General features: G+C 44.6%; 1 protein-coding gene across 7 annotated transcripts; it reads right to left on the bottom strand.

Moving 5' to 3' along the window:
- Nucleotides 1–2,694: 2,694 nt before the first annotated feature.
- LOC131227785 (NF-X1-type zinc finger protein NFXL1) lies at nt 2,695–8,735 on the bottom strand. Of its 7 annotated transcripts, none has more exons than XM_058223609.1 (2): nt 5,172–8,735; nt 2,695–2,712 (listed from the first exon to the last, which is right to left on the bottom strand). In XM_058223609.1, the coding sequence occupies exon 1, from the start codon at nt 8,474–8,476 to the stop codon at nt 5,183–5,185; it is 3,294 nt and encodes a 1,097-aa protein (XP_058079592.1). In that variant the 5' UTR covers nt 8,477–8,735; the 3' UTR covers nt 2,695–2,712; nt 5,172–5,182. The 7 variants fall into 7 exon arrangements, with proteins under 7 accessions (XP_058079592.1, XP_058079590.1, XP_058079589.1 ...); XM_058223607.1 differs by lacking the exon at nt 2,695–2,712 and adding an exon at nt 2,737–2,753; XM_058223606.1 differs by lacking the exon at nt 2,695–2,712 and adding an exon at nt 2,748–2,764.
- Between the last annotated feature and the right edge of the window lie 3,842 nt (nt 8,736–12,577).

Genomic DNA, 12,577 nt, shown 5'->3' with positions numbered 1-12,577 from the left:
ATTCGCCCAACCCTAACCCCAGCGGCCAGCGCCCAAATCCTAACACGTTCGCGCAACCCTAACCCGTTCACCCAAATCCTCTTGACCGTCCGTTCACCCAAATCCAAACTAACTGTTTGATGAAATGACCCAACCAAGTGTTGGCGGGTGGCAAGGAACATATGTATGTGAAACAAATACCCTTTTTTTCTTGATTTTTATGTTGCCTACAAGGTGTTTGATGAAATACCGATAAAAACTGCTGTCGTTGTTTTACAAACAGTGAGAATTTGAGATGTTGTCCATGTATTTGTGAAAATGCTGCAGAGGTGAACTCGGCTCGTTCTTGGCTCAAACTCGGCTCGAACTGGCCCGAGCTACTGACCGAACCAAGCCGAGCTGGCCAATCAGGCTCGAGGACCAAGCCAAGCCAAGTCGAGCTATGCCAAGCTCGACTCGGATCGACTTGTGTACACCTCTAGACATGACTGCCATTCTAGAGCAATAGGTTTGTCGTACTAATGAGGAGGCCACACCGGTCGAGCAGGACATAGTTAGGAGTTTAGTGAAGGAATTTAAGAGGTTGAGTCCTTCTAATTTCAAGGGTTTGTTGGACCCTATGCAGGCAAACGAGTGGAAGATGAAGTTCGAGAAGGCATTCATTGTTATGGGCTGTGACGAGGAATAAAAGGCCATTTTAGCAGTTTTCATATTGGAAGGAGAGGTCAATCATTGGTGGAAAATGGTGGCCAAGTTAGCTGGGAAGAAGACAGTGTAAACATGAGAGTTTTTCTATGAGAAATTCTACGAGAAGTATTTTCCATACAATGTTTGGGAGATATAGGCAGTGGAATTCATGAATCTTGAGCTGGGTAATATGATCGTGAGCCAGTATGAGGCTAAGTTTACTGAGTTATCCCGTTTTGCTATATGCATGATTGTAGATGAGACTTTTAAGGCTAAGAAATTTGAGAGGGGTCTGAAAGGATCTATTCATAATAAGTTGATTGCATTGAAGCTCAAAACCTATGCAAATGTAGTTGATCGAGCCTAAGTATCGAAAAAGACAATGAAGATTTTCAGAAGGCTTGTGACTAGAAGATGGCGGCGAAGGGCAAAGGCTGAGTTTCACCTAATGTGCATCTATATGCAGGTCGACACTTTCAAGAACAAGAAGATGACATAGACTACTACTTCAACTCCCACATAGCTAGAGGCGCCGCATCAATTTTTGGGCAACTTTTATAACTACGGATGGGCAAGTCATTGTCTCGTTATTGCAATCGACCATGTCAATAGCAACAATAGAGGCATGGAGGTCAAGTTCCTCAGCAGCAGGCCGAGGGTCGTGTGTGCGCAGGCAATGGTAGGTACATTGATTGTTTATTCTTTGCCTGCTAGAGTTCTTTTTAATTTTGGAGCTTCACATTCTTTTGTTGCATCTCCCTTTGCGTGCTTATTGGGTTTGTCCTCTAAGTTCCTAGGTGATGAGTTAGTAGTTTTCATACTGACTAGGAGCTTTGGCATAGTGTATGGGGTGTACATGTCTTGTTTAGTTAGAATTGAAGAATCGATTTTGTTAGTTGATGATGAAGATGCATGAGTTCAAAGTCATCTTGGGAATAAATTAGTTAAGTCTCATTCCATGCCAAGTTGGATTGCTTTGAGAAGACGGTTACTTTTTATAGACTCGGACAGCCGCATTTCCAATTTGTGGAGATTCAGAAGGATGGTTTGTCAAAGAGTTTCTTAGCTTTTGTGGAGAGTGAACAACGGAGGTCTGCTATCTATCAGATACCAGTAGTTTGTGAGTTTCAGGATGTTATACAAGGATTGAATCCAAGGAGGGTGGATGATTTCATTATTGATTTTGTGCCCCGAACTTTCCCAATTTCTACAGCACTATATTGGATTACACTAGTAAAATTAAAAGAGTTGAAGGAGCATATCCAAAAGTTGTTGGAATAGTGTTTCATTCAGCTGAGCACGTCACCATGGGGTGCATTAGTATTATTTGTAAAGAAAAAGGATCGATGAGGTTGTGCATTGACCATCGACAACTCAACAAGGTCATTATCAAGAATAAGTACCAATTGCCAATGATAGATGACTTATTTGATCAATTGAAGGAAGTCCAGTTCTTCATCCCAAGATAAAAATCCACAAGCGTCAGAACCTCATACCCCTACTACTATGCGGAGATCATCTAGTGTTAACAAATCCATGGTCCATTATTCTCCTTCTCTGCATTATTTGTTACTGACTGATAATGATAAACTAGAATATTATAAAGAGGCCTTACAAGTTGATACCAGAAATAAGTGGAAGTTATGGATGATGAAATCGATTCTCTGATATCAAACCACTCATGAGCTATGGTCCAATACCCATGGGAAAGACAATTTTTCATAACAAGTGGATTTATATATTAAAGGAATTGCATGTAGGTATTAAGCGATTCAAGGCTAAGTTAATTATGAAAGGTTTTCAATAAAAAGGCAGGTATCAACTATACTGAAATATTTTCTACTTCTGGCCAACATCTGGAACAACGGGCTATGGATCACGTCCATCATAAAAAGGGCATCTCGATATGGGGTGGGTTGGATCATCGGCCCTGGTGGTGGCTCTCGGCATGGAATTGGAAGGGATGTTGATGGTGTTATCGGTAGTGATCCTGTCATTATCGTCAGATATGCCTCTGTTTCTATTAGCGGGGGCCTTTCTCTACGGCTGTTGGTATTGGCCTATCAAATCAGTTTTAGGCATTGTGGCTGTAAAGGATCTGCACTTAGAGCAATTAGATGTAAAAACAGATTTTCTTCATGGTGATCATGAAGAAGACGTGCATCAACCACAAGGATATGTTGCACCTGGTAAGGAGGACATGATATGTAAAGTCAAGAAGAGTTTATATGGTCTAAAACAAGCTCCAAAACAGTGGTATAAGAAGTTTAATAGTTTTATGTCCACCGACCTTAAGAGATGTCATGCTGATCATTGTCGTCATTTTAATAAAGTTGAAAATTTGTATATCATAATTCTTTTGTATGTAAATGATATGCTTATTCCAGGGTTAAGCATACATGAGATTTCAAATCTCAAATAACAGTTATTTAAAGAGTTTGCATTGAAGGATTTGAGTGCTGCAAAATATATCCTTGGTATGAGAATCAACAGATATAGAGGAAATATGAAGTTGAAATTGTCACAGACTAAATATGTAGCAAAATATTCACGCGATTTAACATGGAAGGGGCTAAGCCAGTTAACACTCCCTTGGCAAGCCTCTTAAACTCATAAAGGAACATAGTTAATGTGACTGCATAGCTAAGGTACCATATACATTGACTATTGACACTTAATGCATACTATGGTTTGCACAAGACCAGATATTGCTTATGGAGTGAGAGTTTTTTTTTTTTTGTTTGTTAGCTTGTTAGTACACCCACTGTCAGTTCACACTTCACTGTTAGCCACCCCCACTGGGGAATCGATACCAAGACCTCAGTGTTGAAATGAGGTATCTTTCACTCAGTCTACCACTTGAGACAGTTGTAAGCAAGTTTATAAGAAACTTAGGGAAGAAGCATTGGAAAGTTGTCAAATGGATTCTCAGCTACTTGAGAGGTACTACCGACGCAGTGTGGTGCTATAAAGGGTTAGAAATAAATTTGCACAGATCTGTTGATTCAAATCTGGAAGGGTATATTGATACCAAAAAGAGCAATACAAAGTATGTGTTCACAATTACGGTTAGTTAGGTCCCACGATTACAGAAGATTGTTACCATCTCGACAATTAAAGTAGAGTATGTTACTGTAACAAAAGCTTGCAAGGAAATGGCATTGATTACAAGGTCTCATGGAGGAGTTGGGCAAGAATCTAACTCAAGCTTGTGTAGCTTGGGTTATAGATATAGGGTTGAATTGGCCTTTACCTGGGTTGAGTGACCCAACCCCACCTGAGTTGCACGCCTAGAGAATGAGCCACCATCACTTCTTTAATTGCTATAAAAGTAGCATAGGAGTCTAGTCCATCGTAGGAATAGGGAGAGGGAAACATCTGTTACAGCAACCCAGACGTGACTTTGGTGGATCCCCGGATACTACTCCCCACTGGTGGTGAACAATACGGTACACAGAAACCAATTTGCAAACTTGTGTGATAGGCATTGGTGTTTGAGATCTGAGTGGTTTTTCTAGTCTCCTCCCCATATGATAGTATAACAGAGGCTGCAGTATCAGGTGGGATGCATTGTATGAAAGAAAGATAGCCTGATTTGTGGCCTTCATATATTCTGTAATAATTTGAAGAAAAAATAAATAAATAAAATGGTTGCAGCAGTCCACATTCGCTAAGATTTTTCAATCAACATAGCTTTCGTAATGTGGGCTAAACAGCCCAACAAATGGATGGTGTGGATTCACCAAATGTGTAATTACATGTACTAGGCGATGAAAGAACACTAGTTCGTTCTGCAAGGAAAGATCCCCTTCAAGGTGTCTTGGCCAATGAACCCTACTCCGATAGCACATGCCAATGTGATAGGCATGTGAGATATCCAGGTCATTCATCAAGTGGAACCAACAGTCGATCTGCCATGGCTCAAAACTAGGATCACTCATTTAAGTCTCCATCTTTCTTTCATACAATGCATCCCACCTGATGCCACAGCCTCTGTTATACAACCCACACAGGGAGGATTACACCAGAAAAGACCCACATCTCAAACACCAATGCCCATCACACATGTTTGCAAATTGGTCTCGGAGTACCATATCGGCCACCACCGGTGTGGGGTCATAACGCCCCCGTTTCAGGTTGGTTTGGGCCAGCAATACATTTCATGGGCAATACATACAAGTTTTGGACTTTCCACCAAACCATGTTTTCACAACAGGCCATACGACTTTCAGATGGGCCATGTTTCCTGGCACGTCTTCAGAAAAGGGTCATGTGCATGCTATGTACTTATCAATAGAAGTTGAAGAAGTGCAGAAAGCAAACAAATGAATCCGGTCATATAGAGAGCAAAAGTAATATTGCCCATGTTGATGGGTAGTGTATCAAAAAAATACAAACCCAACAAACACATGTATTTTGTAGGACATTGATTTCCGGTGTTTTTTTCTCTCAAACAGACGACCACATATATGAAAAGATTCAATTAAAAAAAAAAAGCTTCAAACCTGCATTTTGATTACTCATATGCTTCCTCCCAGTCTTCTACTTCTTCATGATCCTGTTGGACTACGCCCATGTCTCCAGCCTGCACTGCCAACACCGAGCCATGAGCTTTTGATTCCGAGGCTGAAGAAGACACCTCAGTCCGATGTCCCGAGTCAGATGCTTCAACAGAACTAAAACCTGTCGGATTCGAATCTGGGTCAAGCAGATTCCACCGGTTTTTACTTGCAGCAATAGGAGCTTCCTTTGCTTTCACTACGGCAATCGCCGTTGCATCAGCCCCGCTGCCACTGTTGGACCAATCTCCACCCCAGGAATCTTCGGACCAGCCCAATTCTTGAACTACTGCTTTCTTCCATGGATTACTACTCTTCACCATCGATGCTCCATCTTTACTTCCTCCCCAAGCATTGGCAGAGGAAGACCCGGATGCACTGCCATTCTGAAGAACCACAACAGCCCCATGATAAGCCGTCCCATGATCCAGCCGTCTTAGAGCAGTTGCTGCACGTGCAGGATCTCCGAAAACAGCCAAGGCATTTCTATCATTTAACCAAACCAATTCGCATTCTCCTCCAAACCTTAGAACCAAGGCACTTATATCGGCATCCCTTGGCAAATCCAGTAGAGCAACGACAAGCCTTGGATCCATGTCTACCAGAGGATCGAAGGCCGGAGGTTGGGCCACAGCTATGGGAACAGCACCTTTGGGTCCTAGGATTCGGGCTGGAGCTCTGGATTTGGGCGTGACATGGACGACCAGGAAGCGTTTCGGCTCCCATCCAGCCGCCTGAACCGAGAGCTTCCACCTCTCAGCAATGTGCCTAATGGCATCTCTCTTCTCCTTTAGAGCAGCACAGAAGACATGGACTCTGAGGCCACTTGCCGTGCTTCCTTTACTCTTGCCCAACACCAAGAACTTGAATCTCTCCTCTACTGCCAACACCCACTTTGGTTCCCGCCTCAATAGATCAGCGAGCGACTCGGAAACAGTTGAACTATCACCAAAATGAAGGGCGTCGAGGTTTGGAGGAGTGATCTCGAAAGCTTCTGCAAGAACGCGTTTTCGCTCAATCTTCGCACAGTCCTCATCACAAACGAGCTTTCTCTGCCCAAGAGGTATCTTCTTGCCATTTGCTTCCACGGGTTGGAGAGGAACGGGCAACTTCTGAATAACTGAGGCTTCAAAGACCGTATCAACATGAAAACTGCCAGTGTTACCGCCGCCAACGTCGCAAGGAACTGTAGTGGTTATCCGGCCACAGGAACAAGTAATGGTGACGGAAAAGTTGCATCTGAGATCAGGGCAAGGTGCTGAAGGGTGGCAAGGGGCTGCACATGTGTGCCTACAGTCTCTCCTAGGAGCACCACAGCTCTGCCCACACGAGACTTTTGAATTAGAGGCAGGAACAGGACCAGAGGAAGAATCACATGGCGGTGGATGGCAGGGTTTAGAACAAGCATGCATGCCACATTGTCGGGTCTTCCCACAAAGCTGATTGCACCTGATATCCTTCGACCCACAAGGTATACTTCTCAGAACCACATGCCCACCTACACACTCCTTCGCCACTGGAACTGTACACGGTGGGCAATCCCCGAAATGGCAGCTGTGTGTAGACAAATGCCCGCATGGCTGAGTAACAGCACAAGGATGCTGACAAGATGGAGGCGGGGTCCCACAAGGGAGCGGTGGAGGGATCACCGTCTTCCCGCAAGCACAGCTCAAATCAGAGAAAATGGTTTCCATGCATGGAGGGCAATGGCCGCTGTGACAGAAAGACTCACAAGAATGCTGCCCGCACCTCAGTTTCTTCCCACAGGCCATAGAGCACAAGTGTGGGTCCCAGTCGCCAGATAAATCACTGGAACTGGAGAGTGGGCAGCATCTCTCACTGCACCGGTGCCTCCCACAGTTCTTCTTCCGACCACATGGCTTCTCGCAGAAAAACTTATCCCGCTCTTCTACTGTTTTATAGCATTCTACTGCACGAGAAGTAGATCCACAACGGCATTTCTGATTGACAATAACCAGACAAGGCGCACATTGCCCTTCATGGCATGTGTTTTTACAGTGGTGGACCCCACAATGAAGGACCTTACCGCACACCTGCGAACATGTCGGTATCGGATCCAAACAACTCTGCCTTTCTCTTGTCAGAGGCGTCTTTCCGCAATGGCAGGTCTTGATCCTGGAAGGTAATAAATCACACTCCCCGCATGGACCCGGATGGCAAACCTCATCACAATAATGATGCCGGCAAGAGAGCTCCTTCCTGCAGACTGAATTACATGAAAAAAGTCCATTGACCTCATTCACTTCTCCCTTCACCGACATTTCTCCGCAAAGAATGATCTCTGTCTTCTTCTTGCAAAAACACGACGCATTGATGAGAACCTGGCAAGGATCGCAGGCCCCTGTGTGGCACATCCGCTCACATCTGTGTCGCATGCATTCCAGAAACTTATCACACCGTTGCCCGCAAGTGAGAATGGATTTATCAGAGCAACGCCTTGTGATCATTTTCTTCCCACATGGGCACCGGCGCGGCGGGGCAAATGCCTTGCAAGGGGGGCAAGGCCCAGGGTGACATTGTAGCACACACACATGAGAACACCGATTCTCATCAACACCATCATTACTGTCCATTGATTCCCTATCAAGTGGCTTCCCACACGGCTCTCCGCACGAATGCGGCGTCAGATAGAAGTCTGAAGGCGGGTCCGTCCGCCTCCCACAGAAGCAAGCATACCGAATCTCCTTCCACGAAACAAGCTGCACTGACTGGCAACCCGGGCACCGCCAATTCAGTCCCTGATTCTTCTCCGCTGATAGATCACTCGAGGTGGGCGCACGGGCCCACTTCTTGATACAGTTCAAATGGAAGATCGAATAGCAGCTCGAACAGGACCATATCGGTGCAGATCGCCTGACCATGTCATAGCAGATCATGCACTCGACTGCGCCCTTCACAAGCTTATCCTGTATCTCCTGAACAAGCTGAGGGACAGCGGCGGATTCCGGAACCTCTGTCTCCCTCTTCTTCACAACATACTGACCTTTCGGACGGAGACGCCCATCACTAGAGACCGGATCCGGATTCGGATTCGGATTCGGGATCGGACTCGGATTGGGGTTAGGGCGTGAACTCGGTTCACGTCCTTCTGCGATAGTCAGATTTGAATTAGAGCTAACGACGGTGGCGGATCCTCTCCGGACCCACTCCTGCCGGCCGGGGCGGGTGGAGGGACGCGATCCGTCCCTTCGATCATGGCGGGGCTGAGAGACCTCGTGAAATGGTCTCATTATCTGGGAAAACCCTAGCCGTCCGTACGATCGCAGTGGGAACAAAACACTAACCCTAATGAAAATGGAATTTCTCTCTTGGGAGGAATAACGAAACACTAACCCTAACTCCGATTGATCGATGAGAGGAAGAGATGAAAAGAAGGATGGATTTTAGTGTACCTGACAGAGATAGATGCAGAGATTTCTCTGCTCGCTTTCTTATTCTTCTATGGCTTTTTCTTCTTCCTTTCTTCTCTGTATTGCGGAGAAAAGCGAGGAAATGCGAGAGAATGGTGGGTTATATTTATAGTGAGACGTAAGCACCGTTTGAGATGAGAAATTGCCGAGATGGATTTTTTTCAGACGGTTATCTTCTAGAATACTCCGATTGCGTGGTACGCACTCTGTTTTCGAGTAATGCTACGGCGACCCGATTATTTGTATTCTACGGCCATACGGCGATTTTGCTCGGATGATTCCCCGGGAGATTGTGACACACGGCGATTTGCCCGGGAGCGGATTAAATATTGCTCGGGTAACACCGTAGCGGGTGTTTCCATGGTTCAAAAATTAAAACAATCGATATCTCAAGTGTACCGCACAATAATAAATAGAGGTCATTGAACAGCCACAGTTAAAAACTTAATTCGAACCACCATCATGTTTATTTGCCAAAGACCATCCATAACTTTTGTCGCATCCAAGCAATTTTTACCCGTGAACATTCATTCCCTACCCTTTTGCATCACATGTACCGATAAAACGTCACTGCATGTCCGCATTAATGAATGAATTTCTACTCGCAAACCAAGGATTTATTTTCTCATGTACTTTTTTAGGAGCATGTCACCGTATACGTATGCAGATAAGACATTAGGACAAATGGCATGCACCCATGACATGAGCGGCACATGTAGTGGCAGCAATGCGCCCAACAAGCCTATGAAGCCTATTGGGATATGGATCTTATTGAAATATGGAGAAGCTCGACAGGACTGTCTCATATAATACTATCAAAATGAGAGATCTTCTCAGAGATAATCTTTGCTTTGGCAACAACTACGAATATTTAAGAAGCGGATATTTTTTTTTTTATTATTGAACAGGGATCATAGACACCATGAGGGATCTAGATCCAATGAAATTAATCCCACAAAGTCAACAAATCCATGCAGTCATGCTGACAAAGTAGTTCTGAAAATGGTTTCGAACCATAACTTTCGAAGATCTCTTTAGCTTGACTAGGTGTACACACCCTACACGAAGCTGATAAACTGATTGAGTTTGAATCAATGGATGGTCAACCAAGACCCTAACCCCAAAACCCTAAGGGCCTATTTGGGCAAACGGCTTTCGGTGTATTAAAGGGGATTAGGTGGGATAGGATTGTCAAGTCCCTCCTACCCTACCCCTCTGCATGTTTGGGCGGCGTCGTCTGTAGGAAGTCGTCCGTCCTTCACTGTATTAGCTGGAGATACAGAGGGATTGCGAAATCCCTCCTTGGATGGTTAAAGTAAAAAAGTAAGGCGTAACTCTTCTTCCGTCGTCTCTCCATACATGTAAGACACGTCTGGTTCGAACGTGTCTTACATCACTCGAGTGTCCTCTACTTCCAATCTCAAGCCCTAGTCGGACGGAAGAAAATCAGCCATTTCCACACCCGTGAGAGAGAGAGAGAGAGAGAGAGAGAGAGAGAGAGAGAGAGAGAGAGAGAACTCCAAAATCCAAAAGAGAGGGTTGGACAGCCCATCCCATCCTTTCAATGACTGAATCTCAAAACCCCACCATTTCAATGGCCCAATCTCAGAACCCCACCATTTCGATGACCCAATCTCAAAACCCCAACACCATCCTTGAATCTCTAGGTGAAGAAATCATCAGAATCATAGCTCATGTCTCCACATGCATGCTCCTTGTCGTCCTCCTTGTCACCATTCTCAATACCTCTTCTTCTTCTTCTTCTTCTTCTTCCTCATCTCTCACCACCGTTGCTACCATTGCCTACAATGAAAACTCCTCAAACTCTATTTGGAGCAAGTTCATCGGCGCTGTCCTCAACTCCCTTGTCTTCGTTGCCATCATCACCGCCATCATTTTCCTTCTCGTCCTCCTCTTCTACTTCAGGTGTTTTGGGTGGGCCAACTACTGAGTTATCGACACCATTGATCGGGATGGTTGCTGGAAGCAATTCCTAGGTTTTCCAAATAGCATTAGTTGGTGGGATGGTTGCAATACCACAACACCCAAACGAAACCGATGCTGGGTATGGGATTGGCGTCTACACCCAAACCACCCAATCATCCACTGACGGCATTAAATGCACCTCACATGGTAATTCTATACACCTCAATACACCGTAAGCCGTTTACCCAAACAGGCCCTAAACCATATAAGGACTGTAATCCTAAAGTCCTAAACTTAACCTAGTCAATCTAAGTCCTAAACCCTAGAACCTTGAGTCGACTCACCAAGTCAACTCACTTAGACAGCTCATTCGATCAACTTACCTAGTCAACTCGCCTAGTTAAGCCTAACTCGAAATCAAGCCTAATCAGAGTACAATGCAAATAGCAATACAACATCCTTCACAACAAAGCCTCCACATGAATGTGGAATGGAGCCTGCCAAGGAAGGAGATCCATATGTGGGTGTTGTCATCCACGTGGCATGCCTCCTCTCTGGGGAGGCACCCCTCATGCATTTGGAATGCCCCTTTTACAGCCCCCAAGAGTGTGGCCAATGCGCATTTACTCTGGTGCCCTTGTCCAAATCCGAATATACTTTTTTACTACCTCATCCAATCCACGAGATGATGCAATGTGGCAATCTCAAATCCAAACCATCCACCCGCACTTTGCCCCTAGACTTTGCAAGAATTATAGAAAAATCGGGCTTGAGGGCTATAAATAGCCCCCTCTCCTTCTCATTTCAAGACATCCAATAGATCCAAGACATCCAGTAGATCCAATACGTCCTAGAGTCACCTAGTAGCCATCCTTAGCCTAGCCAACCCATCCATTCACCAAGGAGAGTGAGAGTGAGAGAAAGAGAGTCTAGCCATGGTTTACTTTAGCCTAGCCAGAGCCTAAGCTTCTTGAGCCTCTTAGTCGTGATCTAAGCCATTCGATCGAGCCTAACAATACTAGCATCTATCCAACCATTCGGTCTTCAATCAACCTCGTGTAATTTCAAGCATCAACATTATGCAACACGCATTCCCTTCTTTACCCCATTACTCCTTAGATACACCATTATTGTATTGCATTACGTCGTTCTTTCGCATCTAATTGGCTTGGGTGTATGTTCTGTGGCTTACTGATATAATTGGAGCCTGCTTACCAGAAACCTAGCTAGTTAGCTTCTGTTTTGTCATAACCATCACTATAGCATTCAACACTCGATCAATTCGAACATATGCTTTACGGCTTGTCGGCATAGTTGGAATTTGTATTGATTAGCCATTGTCATCATTGCATTCATTACATCTTTTGTATGTGAGAACTAATCTTATCCCTCGGAAATTAATTAGATCTTGTGAAGTAGAGACCATATGCTTGCATGGGCAGAGTAGGTGCCTAACACTTTCCCTCTTTATAATCGTGGTCCTTTACTCAAAATCTCTAAATGTGGCCTCAAGAGTCATTTTAAGACAAAGGATCTTCAGATTTTCAGTCCTAAGCATTTCTACAAGGTCTAACCAACTGTATATTCAAAGCAATTGGTTAGTAGTGAGTCTAGTCAAATGTAATACCCTCTCAACCACAACCCCACAAAAGCCCTCGAAAGAGACACTCTTTCAGGAGCGAGTCAATTCCCCCCAGGATCCAGTGTCCGTAGAATGGTGACTCCATTGGAGAAACACTAGTCACACTACTAGCAACCTGACTTGGAAAACAAGACCTTATAAATTCTTGAAAAATATCAGTTCTCGCACACTTGCATCTGCATCAATTCCAAAAACTTTTTAAAAATCCCAAAAATTGTGCCTTTACGAGCCAGGCATCCTTGAAGGAACCTCTCTTATCACAACATAATCCGCACTAGATCACAGATAGTCTGTAACACCCCGATTTTTGAAACCCAAGTATACTGCTCATTTCCCAAAAACCCGAACATTAA

Source organism: Magnolia sinica, chromosome 15 (assembly GCF_029962835.1).
Source record: "Magnolia sinica isolate HGM2019 chromosome 15, MsV1, whole genome shotgun sequence".
NCBI lineage: Eukaryota > Viridiplantae > Streptophyta > Magnoliopsida > Magnoliales > Magnoliaceae > Magnolia > Magnolia sinica.
The sequence above is the reverse complement of the archived record's forward strand: the minus strand, read 5'-3'. Positions and strand labels throughout refer to the sequence as shown.

Bases quoted from the DNA above. Each gene is read 5' to 3' on its own strand.
- LOC131227785 (XM_058223609.1), bottom strand. From the start codon at position 8,476: ATGAGACCATTTCACGAGGTCTCTCAGCCCCGCCATGATCGAAGGGAC.